Source organism: Mastigoproctus giganteus, chromosome 2 (genome assembly GCF_048544385.1).
Source record: "Mastigoproctus giganteus isolate SK-2022 chromosome 2, ASM4854438v1, whole genome shotgun sequence".
NCBI lineage: Eukaryota > Metazoa > Arthropoda > Arachnida > Uropygi > Thelyphonidae > Mastigoproctus > Mastigoproctus giganteus.
In genome coordinates, this window is record NC_143576.1 from 142,578,907 (window position 1) to 142,601,888 (window position 22,982).

Genomic DNA, 22,982 nt, shown 5'->3' on the forward strand with positions numbered 1-22,982 from the left:
AAAGTTTGGAGAAGCTAGTACTTGTCCCAGAAAACACTAGAAAAATCACTTGGAAACTATTGTTTGGCACTTGGGGCCAATTACCCAAGGAAATGTAATGGAAAAAGCAAAAATATGTGCAACATAGCACTTTGCTGTAAACACTTTATGTTTAATAAATTTATGCTTCAGTTTTATTTTGGAGGTTTAAAAGCTATCCAGGTTGAAATTTTAATCTCCAAATTAATAGAGTATTTGTCAAATATTCCAACCTATAGTTGGTTGGAAATACTTGATAAAAGTTTAACCAGATACCATATTACTATCTTTAATTTTGCAAAAATGATTTCTGCAAGAATATAATGCAAAAGCTAGTAAAATTAATTTTAATTTTAACACTATAATCACATTTGTAAAATCCAAGAAAAAAAAATTAAGGCTTATGCAGTGTCAAAAAATTATGCATATGCTGCTGCAGAAGAAACATGCTATACCACAAAAAATAAAAAAAAAAATCAATCAAACCTCCTATAATCTGTTAGCTATTATTCCCAATAGTAGTAGTAGTAGTAGTAGTAGTAGTGGCATGTGATGCAAGAAAGCAAGTGTATGAGCTTATGCAGCATCAGCCAAAAAAAAAAAAAAAAAATCACACCATTCCCTCCAAATGCCTGTCCAGTTTCTCCTTAAATTTATTTAACCTATCACCTTCCACAATGACAGATGGAAGTTTGTTCCAGCAATTAACCACCCGCTGGTTAAAGGCAAATTTCTGCACATCTATTCTACATCTGTCTTTTCTTAATTTGAATTTATGCCCCCCCCCCCCCCCCCCCAGGTTCGTAATCTGAACAAATTTCAGATCAGCATCAGCAGCATCAGCCAAAAAAAAAAAAAAAAAATCACACCATTCCCTCCAAATGCCTGTCCAGTTTCTCCATAAATTTATTTAACCTATCACCTTCCACAATGACAGATGGAAGTTTGTTCCAGCAATTAACCACCCGCTGGTTAAAGGCAAATTTCTGCACATCTATTCTACATCTGTCTTTTCTTAATTTGAATTTATGCCCCCCCCAGGTTCGTAATCTGAACAAGTGGAAGGATCCCATCAGAATTCAGCGTGCTCAACCCATTTAAGGCCTTATACACCTCAATCAGATCACCGTGCAGGTGCCTAGTCTCCAGCCACTGCAATTTGCAGAACTTAAGCCTCTCTTGGTAAGAGGATCCCTTCATTCCCCTCACCAATCTTGTTACCCTTCTCTGCACATGCTCAAGCAAATCTACATCCATCCTAAAATGAGGCCTCCAGACCTGTATGCAGTACTCAAGGCATGGCCTGACCATTGCCTTATACAGAGGGACAATCACCTCCTTTTCCCTGCTAGAAAAATTCCTATATATCATTGACAAAACCCTGGCAGCCTGTCTGCATTTCTCAGAAAACTTCATATCTGACTGCACAATTACTCCCAGGTCTTTTTCATTTTCTACCACCTTAAGTGTAGTACCACACAGTTGGTACATTTCTCTGGGGTAACTTCTACCCATATGCAGTACTTTGCATTTGTCAAGGTTAAACTTCAGTTGCCACTTCTTAGCCCATCTATGATGTAGACTCCATAAAAATGCAATCTGTCTCATCAGCTACTTAGCTATGTTACTACTTCCACCAAAGAAGAAGCAGAATTAAGTAGATGAAGAGTTTTCTATAAAGATCAACTTTATTTTCATTCTTGGTCTGCTTGCTGTTATTAGGCAGCTGTATTGAAAATTCAAGGCACAGAATCAGAAGTAAATCTACCAGCTGATCACTAGATTCTTTCATTGGACATGCAATAAAAATGTACTGAACAGTGCTGTCCAAACCTAATTTTTCACAGAAGAAATATTCACATCATGTGGAACACAGTTTGGGAAAATACTTACTTGTAAGATTATAAAGTAATAAATATTTAGTTTAAGATAAAAGCTTTGCAAGTAGTAACCTTTTTCATTTCATCTTCTTTTTTTGTTTCAAGAGTTCCTCCCATCATTTTTTGAAGTGCTCTTTCTCGCACACCACCTTCCTATAGTAAAACAAATAGGTATAATCAAAAATAAATAAACATAAAGAAACTGCCTCCCTGTGTGTGTGTGTGTGTGTGTGTGTGTGTGTGTGTGTGTGTGTGTGTGTGTGTGTGTGTGTGTGTGTGTGTGTGTTATAACATTAAAGTATTAAATGAAAAAGCATATTATAAAGTTATGATTGGCTGTAGGGTTGAAACAGGTAAATAATAAAATAGATCATAAAATTACATCTTCAAGGACAAAGCAGTTATAAAAGAATACAATATAATATAATATGAAGCCAGGTATTTATATAATTCAAGCATTAATATGCTAATTGTATAGAACACCAAACTAAAAGAAATGACAAAGAATAGTAAGAAGAAATATAAAAGACGAAGAGAAATGAAAGTTAACAAAGATGAAAAACTAAAATGTTATATGCATATGAAATAAAAATAAAATGCTATAAACAATACAGTAATAAAGTAACAAAACAGATTAGCAATAAATACAAAAGATTACAGATATCAATAATGATGCAGTTTTGGAAATGGGGTGAAATTTTACAGAAGTATTTATAATAAGGTTTAGGGAAGAATGCAAGAAAAACTATATCCATCATTACTGATATAATTAATCAAGATAAATTAACATGGTCAACTTCATCAGGGGACTATGAGAATGGTAATCTATCTAGGGCACACAGCATTTTGAACCTCCATACCAATGAAAACCTATCTGAATTAATTTTCAGTACTATTAAATTGACTAGTGGTATGCTATAAATTAGAAACAGCATCGGCATAGAGGGTAGCCCTGATGCTATGCAAGTAAATGTAATGATGATTAATTTATTTTTGATTGGTTAATTATGCATATTGATATAAAATAATTCTATGTATACAAGAATAAAGTTGTAATTGTAGGTAAATGTAAGGTAGGGGATAGCAAACAAACAGTGGTGAAATGATGCAAAGAAAAAAGTTATTGCAGGATAAAAGGGTATATTTTGCTAATAAAGATAAATACATATTCAGACTTGCTAGAGTTGTAATGTACATCCTCTAAATCAAGGGCCATATTGTGTAAAATTCATTAGAATAGAGGTTGTTAGTTGAAATTTATATGTATCTGGTATCTGTGAAATAGGTTGATAGAATAAAAAAATGAAAAGGAGGAGAAAACATGACAAAAAGCAGAAAAAAAAGCACTAGCATATCCCACAATAACTAACAGACAGGCTAGTGGAAAAATTAAGAAAAGAGAGAAATACAGAAAAGTAACGAAAAGAGGGAGAATACTTGTGCAAGATTGGTGTAGCATTAGCATGAGCATAGGCATATGATGCAAGAAAGCAAGTTTATTTAGCATCAGCCAAAAAAAGTTTGTCTAGTTCAGTCTTGAATTTATATAAGCTGTCAACTTTCACAATGACAGACGGAAGTTTGTTTTTGCAATTAACCACTCCCTGGTTAAAGACAAATTTCCACACATTAATTCTACAACTGTCTTTCCTCAATTTGAATTTATGCCACCTTGGGTGCAGAATCTGAACAAAATGAAGAATCTTATCAACGCTGAGCTTGCTCAAACCATTCAAGGTCTTATACACCTCAATTAGATCACCTTGCAGGTGCCTAGTGTCCATATGCTGCAATTTGCAGAAGTTAAGCCTATGTTCATAACAGCAACCCTTTCTTCCACTCACTAATCTCGTTGCTCTTCTCTGTACTCGTTTTAGTAGCTCAACATCTTTCCTAAAATGAGGCATCCAGACATGTATGCAGTACTCCAGGTGTGGCCTGACCATTACCTTATACAAGGAGATAATCACCTCATTATCCCTGCAAAAAAAAACAAGACCCCCATGAGCTATTCTTGCAGCCTGTCTGCATTGCTCAGAAAACTTCATATCTGACTGCACGATTACCACCAGGTCATTTTCATTCTCCACTACAATGAGTGTAGAATTGCACAGTTGGTATGTTACTCTGGGGTTACCACTACCCATATGCAGTACTTTGTATTTCTCAATGTTAAACTTCAGATGCCACCTCTCAGTCCATCTGCTCAACTTTTCTAGATAATGTTAGCCTGTGCGGACATTGCTCCTTAAAGCTCTTCAAACAGAGAAGTTTTTCCTGATTTATTTTCTGCTTTATTAGTTTAAATTGTCATATTAACTTATTTTCTAGAGTAGCTTTATATTCCTAGTTACGATACTTAGTTTAAAGTTTAACTTAGACAGAGATTTCGTAGATATTACTTAGTATCGGTAACGGTATCAAATCCACGTGTCACAAACCAAATTTTTTTTTTAACCAAATTTAGTCGATTTATTAACCAACTGTTATATCAAATTATCATCTATAAGTAGATTATAGACCTAGTCAGGATCCTTAGTTTATTCTAAATTGAGATAGCGAGATTTGGAAGCTAATCAATACTTACGAGTCCGTAGAAATACCGTTCGTGATTCCCGCCATTTTTACACGATAGCATAAGCTTAGTGTCGTATACTGCATAATATAATATTGTCAATTAATCAGTAAATCTATTAATCTTGATAAACTTTATTGTCAATTAAATTGTACTTTTAACTCTATATATATATATATATATATAACGACTTAATCGTAACAAATAATTAATACATAACTATAGTGGTACACGTGATACGGAAGTTGTATAAAGGGAACTCGTAGAAAACACTAGATACCGAAAAAAATATATATATAACATAACTGTTTTGGGATATAACTTAAGGATTTAATTTTTGTTTTGAATTTTATTGAATTAAATCGGAATCATGACTCTGACCAGAGCAGCAAAGCAAAAGGCCCAAGCTAATGGGAGTGCTGTGGTTCAGGGGAGAACTGAGGGGGGCAGTTGCCCTCTGAATCACAGTCTATTAAAATGCACTGTTTGCTTGATGTTTGCGGAGCAGTCGGGTACGGGACATGATACTGCCAAGGGGGATGTCTTTGTGTGTGCACGATGTAAGGAGTGCAAGGAAATCAGGCGACAACTCAGCGTTGTTATGGGCCTTTATGAGAGCTTGAAGGACAGGGTGGATGCCCTCGAAGGAAATAAATTGAGGGGCCCATCAAGCTCTCAGCTGCCCACATCAACGCCAGAGCTTGCACTTAGTCATCAGGCAACACAGAAGCAGCCCCCTAGGCAGAATGCGCTGGTCCCACAGGAACTAGTAGTTGTTGGTGACTCTATTGTCAGGGAAACGGGGAACATACTTTGTAAAAAGGATAGGTGGAATAGGACCAGGGTATGTCTGCCAGGGGCAAAGGTTGATGACGTTGTAGAGCGGATATCATCTTTTAAGGGCACAAAAGGTGATATAGTTGTACACGTTGGCACTAATGATATTAAGAGTAGGAGACCGGCGGAATTACTTAGCAAGTACAGGTCACTGTTGAAAAAAAGCCGTGAATTAGGGTTGAACTTGAAAGTGTCTGCAATTCTGCCCAGACACGATAGGAGGGAGTATATGATGAGAGCCTTGTCGATCAATTCGGCCCTGGAGGGATTGTGCAAGGCTCAAGGGGTAGAATTTTTTTCAGCCTGGACTGTACTTGTTAACAGGAGAGATTGCTTCTACAGGGATGGGATACACTTAAATAGAAAGGGTGCAAGAATTTTTGCTGATGCTGTCGAGGCAGTGTTAGGTGGGTCGGAAAACTGCTAGTTGGGGGGGATACAAGGACTAATAGATTAACAGTAGCCACTGGCAGAGGTGGAAGTGATTCTTGCACTGCTTCTATTGAAATGAGCAGAAGTCTGAAAAACAAGATGCAGGATATTTCAGAGACTGCTGGTAGTCATTGCGGTACAAGTAAACACATGGGTTGTGTTAGGGTAGCTAAGAATAGAAGCAGGTGCATGTATACCTGCGTGTACACCAATGCTAGGAGTTTGGTAAATAAATTTGATGAATTTGAGGTATTGCTCAAAACATCAAAGGCAGATATTGTTGGGATATCAGAGACGTGGTGTCACACAGATATAAGTAATGCGGAACTGGAATTTGGGGAATACAATGTGTATAGAAAGGATAGACAGGACAGGAGGGGAGGAGGGGTTATGCTATTAATTAAGAAACACATAAAGTCCAAGGAAGTGAAGCCAGTCGACATCGATGGACAGGGCAGTGTCGAGTCAGTTTGGTGCGACATAAGCATAGGGAAATCAAAATTGAGAGTAGGAGTGTGCTATAGGACTAATGACTCTGATGAGTATAATAAGATATTGTACAGGGAAATAGAGTGGGCCAGTAAATCTGAGAGTCTTATAATGGGGGACTTTAATTTCCCAGATATTGACTGGAATTTGTGGGTTGGTCACTCGCACACTAGCAAGGCTTTTGTGGATTTATTGGATGATTGTTTTCTACATCAGCATGTTCGTGAGGCAACAAGAGGGAGCAATACTCTTGATCTGATTATCAGTAGTGATTCTTCATGCATTAAGAACCTGCAGATAAATGAACCACTAGGTGGCAGTGATCACAGTGTGTTGAAGTGGGATTTACTCAAGGAGGTAACTACCATCAGAGGTAAAGGGAAGGGTTTTTGTTTTCGTAAAGGCGACTATGATGGTCTGAGACGGTATTTAAATTCTATACAGTGGGACCAACTGATGATGTTACCAACAGCAAACTCAAAATGGGAAGCATTCAAGGAACTAATCTTGGAGGCTACCAGGCTTTACATACCAACTAAGAAATATTGTTCAAGGTTTAGGCCTAAATGGTTGTCAGATGAGCTAATGAGACATGTGGCAGAGAAGAAAAATGCATGGGATACATACAAATTAATGGGTGACATGGAAGCCTATGATAGATATAAGTTGGTCTGTAACCAAGTCACAAAGGAGATTAGGCAGGCAAAGGCAGACTATGAAAAATCCTTGGCAAAGGATGCAAAGAAAAACAGAAAAGAGTTTTTTACATACTTGAACTCGAAAAGGAAAGGGATGAATCAGATTGGTCCACTGGATATTGATGGTTCAACAGTTGAGGATCCTGCTCAGGTGGCTAACAATCTAAACGAGTATTTTGCATCTACATTCACGCATGAGGAGTTATTCAGGAAGGAGAATGATGTAGGTAAAGTAAACATTGGCAGTGAGCTGGATGATTTTGTAATAACTGAGAGGAAAGTGGAGGAGAGATTGTTGAGGATAAACATAAAAAAGGCACCTGGGGTGGATGGGATCTATCCAGTTATATTAAAGGAGGCAGCAAAGGAAGTATGCAAACCCCTAGCCATAATTATGAGAGCTTCTTTGGACTCAGGGGAGGTGCCCATAGACTGGAGATGTGCAAATGTAACCCCAATTCACAAAGGAGGATCAAAGGCTGACACAAGTAATTATAGACCTGTTAGTTTAACTTCTGTTCCAGGTAAATTAATGGAGGCACTGGTTAAAGAAGCACTGCAGGATCATCTAGACAAGAATTCAGTTATAGCTCAGACGCAGCATGGTTTTGTTAAGGGCAGGTCTTGCCTGACCAATTTGATTGGATACTATGATGTAGTCACAAAAGAACTGGATGCAGGGAATAACTTTGATATTATATATTTGGATCTTAGAAAGGCTTTTGATACTGTTGCACATGGAAGACTGCTGCACAAATTGGAGCAGTGTGGCATTGGAGGCAAATTGCTGCTATGGATAAGGGGATGGTTGAGTGGCAGAAGACAGAGAGTGGTAATCAATGGACACTGCTCAACGTGGACTAATGTTATTAGTGGAGTTCCTCAAGGTTCAGTGTTGGGTCCGTTGTTGTTTTCGGTGTTTATGAATGATATTGATGATGGGATATCAAGTTTAATGTCCAAGTTTGCAGATGATACAAAGGTTGGCAGGGTCGTTAAGGACAATACTGACGCTATGCTGCTGCAACAGGATCTGGAAAGGTTGAACAGATGGGCTGAGAGGTGGCAAATGAGGTTTAACATCGACAAATGTAAAGTGCTGCATATGGGAAACAGTAACCCCAGAGCAACGTATCAACTCTGCGGTACTACACTGACAGTGGTGGAGAATGAAAAGGACCTGGGGGTAATTGTGCAGGCAGATATGAAGTTCTCTGAGCAGTGCAGACGAGCTGCAAGAGTAGCGCATGGTGTCTTGTCAATGATATACAGGAATTTTTCTAGCAGGGATAAGGATGTGATTATTCCCTTGTATAAGGCAATGGTAAGGCCACATCTTGAGTACTGTATACAGGTCTGGAGGCCTCATTTCAAGAAGGATGTAGAGCTGCTGGAACGGGTACAGAGAAGGGCAACAAGATTAGTAAATGGAACAAAGGGTTGCTCTTACGAAGAAAGGCTTAAGTTTTGCAAATTACAGAGTCTGGAGACTAGGCACCGGCGAGGTGATCTGATAGAGGTGTATAAGGCTTTGAATGGTTTGAGCATGCTCAATGCCAATGGGATTCTTCATCTTTCTCAGAATAATCACCTCAGAGGGCATAAATTCAAATTGAGGAAGGACGGATGTCGGATAGATGTGCGGAAATTTGCCTTTGGCCAGCGGGTGGTTGGTTGGTGGAACCGACTTCCATCACTTGTTGTTGAAGTTGATAGCCTAAACAAATTTAAAGCTCAACTGGACAGGTATTTCGAACGAACGGAGGGGTGAAATGGGAGTGGGTGTTTTTTTTTTTTTTTTTTTTTTTTTTTTGGCTGATGCTGAATAAGCTTGCTTTCTTGCATCATATGCCTCTGCTAATGCTAATGCTAATGCTAATGCTAATGTTGCAGTAGTGTACCATCCTTACTGTCATGAACTACCCTACCAACCTTTGTACTGTCTGCAAACTTGGACATTAAACCTGATATACCTTCATCAATAACACTGATAAATATACAAAACAACAGTGGGCCCAACACCGAACAATGGGGGACTCCACTAATAACATTAATCCACGAAGAGAAGAGCAGTGTCCATTGATTACCACTCTCTGTCTTCTCCCACTCAACCATCTTTTATCCATTGCAGCAACTTGCCCTTAATGCCATACAGCTCCAACTTGTACAGTAGTCTTCCATGTGCAACAGTATCAAAATCTTTACTAAAATCCAAGTACTGTATATGATATAAAAATTATTTTTTTCATCCACTTCCTTTCTGACTACATCGTAATATCCAATCAAATTGGTCAGACAAGACTTCCCCTTAACAAACCCATGCTGTGTCTGAACTATAACTGCAGTCTTCTCTAAATGATCCTGAAGTGCTTCTTTAACAAGTGACTCCATTATTTTCCCGGGAACAGAAGTTAAACTAACAGGTCTGTAATTACTTGTGTCAACTTTCAATCCCCCTTTGTGAATTGGGGAAAAATTTGCACATCTCCAGTCCATGGAGCCCTCCCCTGAGTCCAAGGATGCCCTAATAAATATGGCTAAGGGCCTGCTTACTTCCTTTGCTGTCTCCTTTAATATAACTGGATAGATCCCATCCACCCCACGTGCCTTTCTTATGTTTATCTTCAACAATTTCTCCTCCACTTTGCTCTCAGTTATTACAAAATTCTTTATCTCCCTGCCAGAGTATGATAAACTTCTGGCATTCCCTTCCCTGACTAACTCCTCATGCATGAATGTAGATGCAAAATACTCATTCAGTTTGTCCCTACCTGAGCAGAATCATCAACAATCATACCATCTATATCAAATTGACCAATCTGATTCATCCCCTTTCTTCTAGAGTTTACATAAGTAAAGAAGTATTTACTGGTTTTTTTTGTTTTTTTTTTTTGTATCCTTTGCCAAAGAGTTCTTGTAAACTGTCTTTGCATGCCTAACCTCCTTTGTCACTTGACTGCAGACTATCTTATATCTACCATAGGCATCTGTGTCTCCTGATAATTTATATGCATCCCATGCAATTTTTCTTCTCTGTCATGAGTCTCATATGACATCCATTTAGGCCTAAACCTTGAACAGTATTTATTAGTTGGTATGAAAAGCCTAGTAGCTTCCAAGATTAATTCCTTGAATGCTTTCCATTTAGAATTTGCTGTTGGTCACATCTTCAGTTGGTCCCACTGTATAGAATTTAAAAACTGTCTGAGACCACTGCAGTCACCTTTACGAAAGCAAAAACTCTTCCCTTTACCCCTGATGGTAGTTACATCTTTGAGTAAATCCCACATCAGTACATTATGATCACTGCCACCTAGTTGTTCCTTTATCTGCAGATTCTTAATGCATGAATAATCACTGCTGACAATCAGATCAAGAGTATTACTGTTTCTGGTTGCTTCTCGAACATGATCCTGTAGAAAACAATCATCCAATAAATCCACAAAAGTCTGCACATAACTGATTAAAATATATGTATGAAACCTTGATGTAAAGTTAAGCAATGTCTGTGAAGCACTGCAGACTATTTATTCACACACGGATATTTTTTAAGGAGTATTCTGCTTTTCATTAATGTAGTTAAAGAAAAATTCCTAAATTCCTTTAAAAAACATTTATTTTAAAGGAATTCAGGAATTAATCAGTAGAGTCACTGAAAATCCTAACAGTGATTCTGAATAACATCCAGCTATATGATTCTGAAGGGGGAAATCATTCTAATTCTTTAAGGTTGGTATATAGTTTAAACCATGAAAAATAAAAAAACTGTGTAAGGATTGATATTGATTCTGAAAAAATTCATTAACCAACCAAAAATTTCAAAATGCATCTCAGTTTCAAATAAATACAATGATAAAACAGTGCAAAAAAAAAAAAAAAAAAAATCATGTGATAAATGTGTAATTACAAAATAAGATTAAAATATTTTAAAAATATACATTCATAAGCAATTATTACAAAAAACATAGCATTTCACTTCTTTATTCTAGTGATCAGTTATAAATTATATATATAAATGTGGTACAACCAAAAGGAGTTTCCAGACTTGCATATTAAATGTAACTAAATACAGCCACTTTAAAAGTACTGTCCTTGAGCAGTAATGCACTTTTCTTGCCATTGGTACAATTGCCAGTAACAGTTTGTAACTGTTCTGGCTGGATAGCATGGAGAGTATCTTGGGTTACATCAACAACCTCTTGTTCCTGCAAAAGCAATGCAACCTAAACAATTCATTTCAAGAAAAGAAAAAAAATCACACATGAGAGGTAAGGAGAGTAAGGGAAACATGGTAACATAATAGTATTGTATTCAGTAAGCTCAATGTACAAGTTTGTGCAAAGCAGCATATTAGTATGCAGCAATTCTAAAAAAAGCTAAAAATGACATCATTTTAGTTATGTCTCATATTGTGAATACCTTCACAAGTTTCCATGATATTGCACTACTTCGAATAACATCCAGCTATAAGATTCTGAAGGGAGAAGACTATTGTTACTTATTCTCAGCGGATACCACGACCCTGAGGGCACCGTTTCAGGGCTATTTGGCTCTTCTTCAGTGGGTGGGTAGGTACCCGGTGATGCGATATCATGGCTACTTGTTGTGAAGGTATTCACAGTATGAGATATAACTAAAACAATGCCATTTTTAGCTTTTTTTAAGAATTGCTGTGTATTAATATGTTGCTTTTGCACAAACTTGTACGTTGTCTAATGCTTTTGCAGCCTGAGGCTTAAGCTCTTAAAACACTTTAGTCTAATTCACTTTATACACAACCAGCAGGCATCTCTCATATTGTGGAGTTATACTTCATAACTGTTTTGTCATCATTGGATCACCAGGGTATCTACCCACCCAGTGAAGGAGGACCAATTAGCCCTGAAATGGTGCCATCTGGGTGGTGGTATCTGCTGAGAATAAGTAACAATAGTCTTCTCCACTGGTGAAGCATTACTTATTCGAAGTAGTGCAACATCATGGCAACTCATTGTGAAGGTATTCATAATATGAGATATAACTAAAATAATGCGTTTTTAGCTTTTTATAGAATTGCTGCTTTTGAACAAACTTGTACGTTGTCTAATTCTTTCACCCTTAAAGTGTTTTATTCAGCAAGCTCTTGTTGCAGAAAAGATGAGTGGTGTGCAGGTCTATTTTTATGTAACAGCTTCCAATTCTTTGCTGCCCACTGTTCTTAATGCTTCTATTAAAATTTCTCTCATTACTGGCACAGCACTTGTACATATCTTTCTAAATTTACACCTTGAGATATGAATTTGAAGTGCACAATACCACAACAGCCAAAAAACTCCTAATATCACTATCCCATTCAACCTGGCTTACTAAAATTTTTTTGATAACAGCAAATGAGCTAATTTCCAACTTGACAAGTGAATCACAGTTTATTTCAAAGGCAGAGAAAAAAACACCAAGTCTTTATTTCTGGAGGTGGACTCAACTAAAACAGATCACAAACAGATGCCACTAACATCATATATTCAGTAAGCTATTCATTGGTAAATTCCAAGGCATCACATGCTTTGGATGCTTACCAGCCAATTTATGTTCAAATTATTTCTTAAAATTCCATGACACTGATGAGCCAAAACATTATGACCACCTACCTAATATGATGTTGGTCCTCCACATGCAGCCAAAACACTCGTACCTGGCAAGGTATGGACGCTACAAGATTTCTTAATGTGTTTTTTGTGGTATCTGGTACCAACACATAACCAGCAGATCCTTTAACTCCTGTAAGGTCCGTGGTTGAGACGCCACAGATCGGAGTTGCTGTTCCAACACAAACCACAGATGCTCGATCGGATTGATACCTGGGGAATTTGGAGAACAAGGCAATACCTGGAAGTCTTCCTCATTTTCTGTGAACTAGTCTCGAACAATCCGGGCAGCGTGGCATGCTGCATTATCCAGCTGAAAACCGGCACCACCAGAGGGGAAGACCGTTGCCATGAAAGAGTGTACCTGGTCAGCAATGATGTTTAGGTAGGTGGTAGATGTCAGAGTGCCCGGCACATGAATGACTGGACCCAGGGTATCCCAGCAGAACCTTGCCCAAAGCATGACACCACCGCCAATGGCTTGTTTTCATCCCATGGTACATCCAGGCGCCATCACCTCCCCAGGTAAACAATGCACACATACCCGGCTGTCCACATGGTGCAACAGGAAATGCAATTCATCAGACCAGACGACTTTCTTCCAATCACTAAAGGTCCAGTTTCAATGCGCATGTGCCCATTGTAAGCACTGTCGCCAGTGAACTGTGGTTAGCATGGGCACTCAGAGCGGCCTACGGCTATGCAGCCCCATTTTCAGCAGGGGTCGATGTACTCTGTGTGTGTGTGTGTGTTTGTGTGTGTGTGTGTGTGTGTGTGTGTGTGTGTGTGTGTGTGTGTGTGTGTGTGTGTTGTGACACATTACTCCCATCACCAGCATTCCAATTATTGGCGAGTTGCACTACAGTTGCCCTTCTGTTGCCATGTACCATCCAGGAGAGCCTTCGCTCACCTCAAGCATCGATGAGTTGTGGTCGTCCAAGATCTCGCTGGTGGTTCATGGGTTTTTCTGCCTCGGATCACTTTCAGTAGGTACTAAACCACAACTGACCATGAGCATCCCACCAGCAGTGCCATTTTGAATATGCTCTGACCCAGTCATCTGGCCATTACAATTTGGCCTTTGTCAAACTTGCTTAAGTCTGCTGCCTTTCCCATCTTAAAAACAAGAGTAACACTGATTAATGGAGGTCAGTATGAGGTGTTTTTTATACCATGTCCTGATCCGTGCACGTGACGTAGTTCACCTGCAGTTGCTTTGATTTGCTTAATGACTCGATGGTCATAATGTTTGGCTGATCGGTGTATGTTTAATGGTTTTTTAAGTTTATCAACAGTCACACAACAATTCTGATACCCCAGTTTTTCAGCTACTTAATATGTCTTTCTATACATTTAATTTTTTTTTAATTTGTATGCAGTTAAAGGTCTTCTAGCACAGCTATTTTCTGCAAAATTTTCTTTTCCCCTCTTTGAATTTACAATGCTATTCAAATGTTAGTATTACAATGAAAATTCTCTGTAAACCTGATGCAGCATTTCTAGTGTTTCAGAATAGATTTCTCTTGGTGTTGGCAAAATTTGATGTCTGTGCAGTATTCCAAATTTTATAATTTTCACACTCAGAAATCATAATGAAATAAACATGTATCAAAATGCACACAGCAATGAATAATGTTCTGAATGATTAATGAGCAACATTTTTTTTTTTTTGATATTTTTTTTAAACTGGAAAATTACATGAATTTCCTGGGAGATGCCTATCACTGTTGTTTACTGTTATAAATTATTAATTTATCAGCAGTTTGTCAGAGTTAAAAATTAACCAGAAATTGAAACAAGATCATCATGTCTTTCTTTCCAAAAAATATGATAGAAAACCAATAATATTCTGTTGCTGTTGAACCTTACAGAAACAGTCATTAAACCTTTCAGAAAGTTTCCCAGTCTCTGTCCAACAAGCAAGCAAGCAATTCATTAACTTGGATAAAAAAAATTTCAGGAAACAGAAGTGTTAGGAGAAAATTTGAACAGCTGAAGAAAATGTGCAAATTGTTGCTTGTATATCTGTCAAAAGTCATAAAATCTTCAAAGCATGCAGCTCAAGACTTGGTTTGTATGATTGTAGTGTTAAAAAAAAAACTGAAGTATTGAAGTGGACCTTAAAAGTTAATGCTCCTAAAGGCACTGAATGATGATGATTCTGAGAGGAGAAATGAATTACTGCAATTAAATAATAGTTTAAAATAAATATTAAAAAATTAGCATTAGCATCAGTAAAGGCATATGATGCAAGAAAGCAAGCTTATGCAGCATCAGCCAGAAAAAAAAAAAAAAAAAACCTTCCACTTCACCCTTCCGTTCATTCGAAATACCTCTCCAGCTGAGCCTTAAATTTATTTAGGCTATAAACTTCCACAACAAGGGATAAAAATCTGTTCCACCAACCAACTACCCACTGGCTAAAGGCAAATTTCCGCACATCTATCCTACATCTGTCTTTCCTCAATTTGAATTTATGCCCTCTCAGGTGATTATTCTGAGCAAGAGGAAGAATCCCATCGGCATTGAGCATGCTCAAACCATTCAAGGCTTTATACACCTCCATCAGATCACCTCGCTGGTGCCTAGTCTCCAGACACTGTAATTTGCAAAACTTAAGCCTTTCTTCGTAAGAGCAACCCTCTGTTCCCTTCACTAACCTTGTTGCCCTTCTCTGTACTTATTCCAGCAGCTCTACATCCTTCTTCAAATGAGGCCTCCACACCTGTATACAGTACTCAAGGTGTGGCCTGACCATTGCCTTATACAAGGGAATAATCACCTCCTTATCCCTGCTAGAAAAATTCCTGTATATCATTGATAAGACAGCATGAGCTACTCTTGTAGCCTGTCTGCACTGCTCAGAGACCTTCATATCTGCCTGCACAATCACCCCCAGGTCCTTTTCATTCTCTACCACTGTCAGTGTAGTACCACAGAGTTGATACGTTGCTCTGGGGTTGCTGTTGCCCATATGTAGTACTTTACATTTGTCAATGTTAAACTTCATTTGGCACCTCTCAGCCCATCTGCTCAACCTTTCCAGATCCTGTTGCAGCAGCATAGCATCAGTAGTGTCCTTAACAACCCTGCCAACTTTTGTATCGTCTGCAAACTTGGACATTAAGCTTGATATACCATCATCAAGGGGACCTCCGTAGCCGAGTGGGCAGGAGCGGGAGTGCAGTAGCACACGCTCTTTGAGTAGACCGGGGTTCAAGCCCCTGACTGCTGAATACGGTCGATCTGCCAACCCGCACTGGACCAGCGTGGCAGATTATGGTCCACTTCCCTCAGCATGAATTGTTGAGGAGGCTTCCATCCTGCAGTGGGTTGATAATGGCTGCACTTTACTTTACTTTTACCATCATCAATATTATTTATAAATACAGAAAACAATAATGGACCCAACACTGAACCCTGAGGGACTCCACTAATAACATTAGTCGACAATGAGCAGTGTCCATTGATTACCATTCTCTGTCTTCTCCCGCTCAACCACCCCTTTATCCATAGCAGCAATTTGCCTCCAATGTCGCACTGCTCCAATTTGTGCAAATAAATGGTAGACAGTTGTTTCAAATAATGAATAAAGCTAATCCAAAATTTGTGGGCAACTTATGGACAAACGAGGCCACATTTAAAACAAATGGATGTATAAACTGACTGGAGCAAAAATAATTCTCATTAGGTGATATAACATGAACGGATTAATACTCAGTTTTATAACTTGTAATAACTGCAATAAATACACCAATCCATATATGTGACAAAGACTAATAAAATAAAATTAAACACAGGATAAAACTGTATATTTAGTCATCATCATCTGTCATCATTCTGCTATTCCATGGGTCAATGTATGAAGCCTCGCCACCATGTCCTGTCCGTCTCTCCGTTGTTGATTTCACTCCAGTTTCCTCCTCTCTTAATGACATCGGTCTTTATCATGTCTTGCCATCTCATTCTTGGTCTCTTCCTTGGTCTTTTGTCCCTTAATTGTAAATCAAACTTTTCTTCTTGGCAAACACCTTTCGTTCATCCTTTTTACATGTCCTCTAAACCATTTAAAACGGGACCTTTCAATCCTGTCCTGGAGTTTTTCAATCTGAATTCTCCCCCTAATCACATCATTCCTGATTTTGCCACATCTTGTCTTTCCAGCTATACTCCTCACAAATCTCATTTCTGCCCCCTGAATTCTGCTTTCATCCTTTTTCCTCATAGTCCAAGTTTCAGATGCATACGTCAGAATTGGTATGTAATAGGCCTGATATATAGCCTTCTTGAGGACAAGCTCGAAGAGAACATCCTGTACTCGTTCCAGCATCTCTACATCCTTCTTGAAATGAGGCCTCCACACCTGTATACAGTACTCTAGGTGTGGCCTGACCATTGCCTTATACAAAGGAATAATCACCTCCTCATCCCTGCTAGAAAACTTCCTATATATCATCGACAATATACCATGAGCTACTCTTGCAGCCCGTCTGCATTGCTCAGAAAACTTCATATCTGCCTGCACAACCACCCCCAGGTCCCTTTCATTCTCTACCACTGTCAGTGTAGTACCACAGAGTTGATACGTTGCTGTGGGGTTGCTGTTTCCCGTATGTACTACTTTACATTTGTCAATGTTAAACTTCATTTGCCACCTCTCAGCCCATCTGCTCAACCTTTCCAGATCCTGTTGCAGTAGCATAGTGTCAGTAGTGTCCTTGACAATCCTGCCAACCTTCGTATCGTCTGCAAACTTGGACATTAAGCTTGATATACCATCATCAATATCATTTATAAATACAGAAAACAATAATGGACCCAATACTGAACCCTGGGGGACTCCACTAATAACATTAGTCCACGATGACCAGTGTCCACTGATTACCACTCTGTCTTCTCCCCCTCAGCCACCCCTTTATCCACAGCAGCAATTTGCCTCCAATGCCACACTGCTCCAATTTGTGCAGCAGTCTTCCATGTGCAACAGTATCAAAAGCCTTTCTAAGATCCAAGTATATAATATCAAAGTTATTCCCTGCATCCAGTTCTTTTGTGACTGCATCATAGTATCCAATCAAATTGGTCAGGCAAGACTTCCCCTTAACAAAACCATGCTGTGTCTGAGCTATAACTGAAGTCTTGTCTAGATGATCCTGCAGTGCTTCTTTAACCAGTGCCTCCATTAATTTTCCTGGAACAGAAGTTAAACTAACAGGTCTATAATTACTTGTGTCGCCCTTTGATCCTCCTTTGTGAATTGGGGTCACATTTGCACATCTCCAGTCCATGGGTACTTCCCCTGAGTCCAAGGAAGCTCTCATAATTATGGCTAAGGGTTTGCTTACTTCCTTTGCTGTCTCCTTTAATATAACTGGATAGATCCCATCCACCACAGGTGCCTTTCTTGTATTTATCTTCAACAATTTCTCCTCCACTTTACTCTCAGTTATTACAAGATTCTCTAGCTTACTGCCAGAGTTGAATACACCTCTGGCATTCCCCTCGCTGAATAACTCCTCATGTGTGAATATCGATGCAAAATATTCATTTAGTTTATTAGCTACCTGAGCAGGATCATCAACAGTTGACCCATCGATATCAAGTGGACCAATCTGATTCATCCCCTTCCTTCTAGAGTTTACATAAGTAAAGAACTCTGCTGTTTTTCTTTGCATCCCTTGCCAAAGATTTCTCGTAATCTGCCTTCGCCTGCCTAACCTCTTTTGTAACTTGGTTACAGATCAACTTGTATCTATCATAGGCTTCTGTGTCACGTGTTAATTTGTATGTATCCCATGCATTTTTCTTCTCTGCCATATGTCTCATTAGTTCATCTGACATCCACTTAGGCCTAAACCTTGACTTTCATCTGGTCCTGTCCAAGTTGTTCCACCACTCTGCATTGCACATCATTCATGACAGCTATAAATAGTAGTGGTGACAGGACACCTCCTTGCCTCAAACCTGATGTTATTTCGAAGCTCTCCATCAACCCCACCGCAGTTCTTACTTTGCTCGCTGTATTGGTGCACATATTCTAAATTCTCTCCACAAGATGTTCCTCTATCCCCAAGTTTCTCAAAACCTCTCACACTTTCTCTCTTTTTACAGCATCAAACGCTTTCTTTATATCCAAAAATGCCATCCATAATTCTTTATTGTGTTCATAACACTTCTCCATCAGTTGCCTGATGCAGGCAATTAGATCCACCATCGATCTGCCAGGCCTAAAGCCATACTGTTCTCAGCCATCCTATTTTCAATCGTTCCTCTTATCTTCTGCTGTAACACTCTCTCCTAAAGCTTACTCACATGTGATGTCAGTGTGATGCCTCTATAATTGGAACACTTTTTCCTGTTCCCCTTCTTGATCAATGGGATGATCAAACCTTCTTTCCAGTCATTCAGCACTTGGCTCTCATCCCAGATCTTACGGTACAGTCTGTATGTCCACGCTATCCCTGCCTCGCCTGTAGCCTTCAGCATCTTTCCATTTATCTCATCCATACCAGCAGGCTTACCTGTCTTGATGTATTTCCATGCCTGCACTACATCATTCCACGTCAAGTCTGTCTGCTCTCTCACTGTATTTTCTCTTCCATCCCCTCTTCTTCGCCTGCCTTTGTCCTTTTGCTGGCTGTCCTGCACATTTAACAGATTTTCAAAATACTTCTTCTATGTTTCTCTTATCACTTTATACTTGTTTATTAGGTTCTCATTCTCACCCATCAAGTATTTGCTCTGTTCACCATCTCTTCTTCTATTCCTCACCATACCATACAGCATTTTTTTTATTACTGTTGATATCTTGTTGTAGAGTCTCACTCCATTCTTCCAACCACAGTCTTCTCTCCTCGTTAACTATCCTCTTAGCCTCTGTCTCTTCACGGTTTCATATCTCTCTTTATTCTCATTTCTGTTCTGAAAGTAGGTCCTGAATGCATTATTCTTTATTTTTGCAGCCTCTCTCGTCCTGTCATTCCACCATGGAGTTTCTTTCCATCTCTTTTTATTGCTTGTCCTTCCACAAATCTGCTCTGTCAGTCCTACTATACAGTCTTTGAATGATTTCCATTCTGATTCCATGCTGTTCACCACTGTATTAGGTACAACCTTGCTGAACTCTTCTCTGAACATCACCCCTTTTTCTTCTTTCAATTTCCACCTCCTTAGTTGTCTCTCTCTTGTTATTTTGATCCTCTTCAATTTAGAGAATCTTAGAACTCAAACAACTAACCTGTGATCACTACCCAAGGAGACACTAGGAATGACCTTGACATCCACTAGTCTTCTGTGGCGCTCTTTATCAATGAGTATATAGTCAAGGAGGGATTCCTGTTGACCATCCCAACCGTATCTTGTCACTTTGTGACTCTTTCTCTTCTTGAACAAGGTGTTTCCTATAACCAAGCTATTCCATAAACAGAAATCCAACAGCCTGTCACCATCATCATTCCTAGGTCCCCAACAATACGGATCGTATCGTATGGAAAGGAAATGGGTTACGAGGAGGCTATTACCCATATTGGTCTGGGGGTGATGTAGTGAGGAAGGATGTTCTCTTCGAGCTTGTCCTCAAACTCCAGCTCCTCCATTTCTTCGCAACCGGTTTGCAGTGCGTAACATTGTACTATCTTCAATGTTTCACTGTCATTCATTTGCAGTTTAATTGACATGAGTCTGTCACTGATATTATTCACCTCCATTAGCCTTTCCTTAATCCTGTGATCTATAACGATGGCAACACCCTTCCTCACTACATCACCCCCAGACCAATATAGGTAATAACCTCCTCGTAACCCATTTCCTTTCCATTTTGATTCACTCAATCCAAGTATGCTTATTTTTCTGTCCTTTAAGATGTCTGCACACTCCTCAATTTTTCCTGACAATGTCATAATATTGAGTGTGGCTAGTTTAATATATGTCATCATCAGCTGATCTTGCTGGTTGCAGATACCACCACGTCTGGGCTAATTAGCTTTGAGGCTTCTTTTTCTATTGAAGGCAATAAATATTTATTGCCTTCAATAAATTAAATGTATATTTAGTATAAAAATAAAATATACTGATAAAACTATATATTTAAAAGCAATAAGAATAATAAATAGATAAAAATATATGAATATATATTTTTATATATTACATGTTTACAATAATACATGTTTTTAAAAATATATGAATATTACAAAGTTAAAAGTGACAAAAACAACACCAAAGCTTTCAAACTTTACAGCCACACTATATCCCTAAATAATACCAGTAGGATCATGGCTCTCAGTATGTGTTACTGGAGGAGTATGGGAATTATCCTCCATGTTTATTTGAAAGCTTTGGTGTTGTTTTTATCACTTTAACTCCATAATAATCATATAGTTTTAATTTTATCTATTTATTATTATCACTTTAAACTTCACAGTTTTATCAGTTTATTTTATTTTTATATTAAATATACAGCTTTATCCTGTATTTATTTTAATTTAATTTTATTTTATTAAAGTCTTTGTCACATATAAGGGTTGGTGTATTTATATGCAGTTATCATGAGTCATTATTTTCTTTTCTCAACCTCTGAGGCCTATCTGAAAAAATAAAAATAAAAAATAAGGGAAAAGACTCAGTTTTATATTTTTTTCCATTAATTCCTTTTTAGACTAATTCATATATATCTTGCTTTAAAATTTCATTCTCCTAGGAGCTTTTATTAACCTCTCCTTCCTAGGCAAAATTCATGTTTTTAGTCAATAATTATCTTTCTAAATTTTATTTTTCTTCATATAATTGCTTCTTAAGGCTATGTATTATTAATTAACATTAATAATAATAATTAATTATTATGTATTAATAATTAACTATGTATTCTACTACATGCCCAGAATTTATTATAAAATTAAGTGAGTTACCTGTCCTACTATATTTACACTAGGACAGGTAACTCACTGCACTTAATCTCTGCACTTAATCACCATAGCAAGTTTTCACAAAATAAACAAAAAATAATTACTTGTTCTAGCCGTCTTTTCTCCTCTAATTCCTTCTGTTCTTGAATTGCTTTCAGTTCTTCTGCTGTGTACACTTTTTCAGATTTAATCTATCAGATAACAAACATAACTTAGAAAAAAATTCTTAAATTTCTTAATAGCATAGTAGTCTTTGCACTGGAGATAATTATCTGCATAATAATTATAGTACAGGAGAGTTATTTGTATAAAAATAAAAGGAAGGAAAGATCGATCTCATTTGTTGAAAGCAATTTTTTTTTTTGCTTTGATAACTGCCATATGCTTTTCTAATGAAAATGTAATCTATATATTTAATACAGAAGGTGTTTTCTTTCAACAGTCAGTGTGAATGATAGGCTTAACTGATCAGGCTGGAAGTGGTCTTAAATCAAAGCTATTTCTTCCTAGGTGTGCACAAAGTTGTTAAAATTTAAAAATTCCAAATAGTTTTATTTTACGGAAAGGGCCAGTTTTGTAGTACAAATGAGAAAATTCAACATTCACTTTATAGATGGAGCCACAGGAAGATGTTAACTGTTAAACAACCAGTTGTTTAAGTTGATAAGGCATTTTTTTTCTGATTAACAATTTGCACATTTTCACAATCATGTGCTTTGTTCCCCAAAAAAATAAATAATAAATAATAATAATAATAATTCTCTACTAGTGCTGCCTACCTTAAAAGAAAGAACTAATCGTTAGGATTCCATTGCACTGCTTGCTCACTATATGCTCCCACATTGTGCACGCGAGCTCATACACTCATTGCCATTCGTTATGTTTAATACATTTAAAATGTTCAGAATTCATTACCATTATCAACTTCGAGTTTATTTGTTATTTGTTTTTTAAGGTCAGTAATAATTTAAGGATTGACAATTATGCCACAGTCAGGAAGATGTGTCTGTCACCATTCTACTCTAGCTAGTCGTGTTGAATGTACCTTGTGGTTAAGAAGATATGCCTTTCCGTGTTTCTGCAAATGTATTCAGGATCAGTCTGAAATGTGCTTTTAAGGATCAGAAAGATTTAATATGTAGCAGTAATGACGAGTGTAAAAGAGTCAATTTAGAAATTTTACAAATGATGCCTGATGATTCATTACAGTATAAGAGAGAGATATCCAACTGAATTCCTGGACATCCTCAGTTTAAGTGGTTACTACCCAACATTTTAGAGTTGAAGGTAGGAGCAGTTGTTATTTTACTGCGGAATATGGCAATTTCATAAGGTTTGATCAATGGTACGAGACTTATAGTCATGCATTCACTTAGTCACCTAGTCATTATAGTCATGCAGGCACTTAAAGTTATGCATCAGAATTGTTTAGATCTAGAAATGATAACAGGAGAAGCTAAAGGAAAACAGGTACTCTTACTGCATTTAGATTTGACTAAATCTGATTCAACTTTGCCATTCTCATTTAA

The 22,982-nt window shown here is 37.9% G+C and overlaps 1 protein-coding gene across 1 annotated transcript in view; it reads right to left on the minus strand.

Moving 5' to 3' along the window:
* The window catches only part of LOC150089625 (cilia- and flagella-associated protein 43), a 302,046-nt gene that overhangs the window by 211,492 nt on the left and 67,572 nt on the right, over positions 1–22,982 (minus strand). Inside the window, exons 5-6 of the mRNA XM_090390054.1 lie at positions 21,558–21,644; positions 1,971–2,051 (exon numbers count right to left, since the gene is read on the minus strand). Of these exons, the coding sequence (XP_090246180.1) occupies positions 1,971–2,051; positions 21,558–21,644 (168 nt within the window). The remainder of the gene's footprint in view (positions 1–1,970; positions 2,052–21,557; positions 21,645–22,982) is intronic.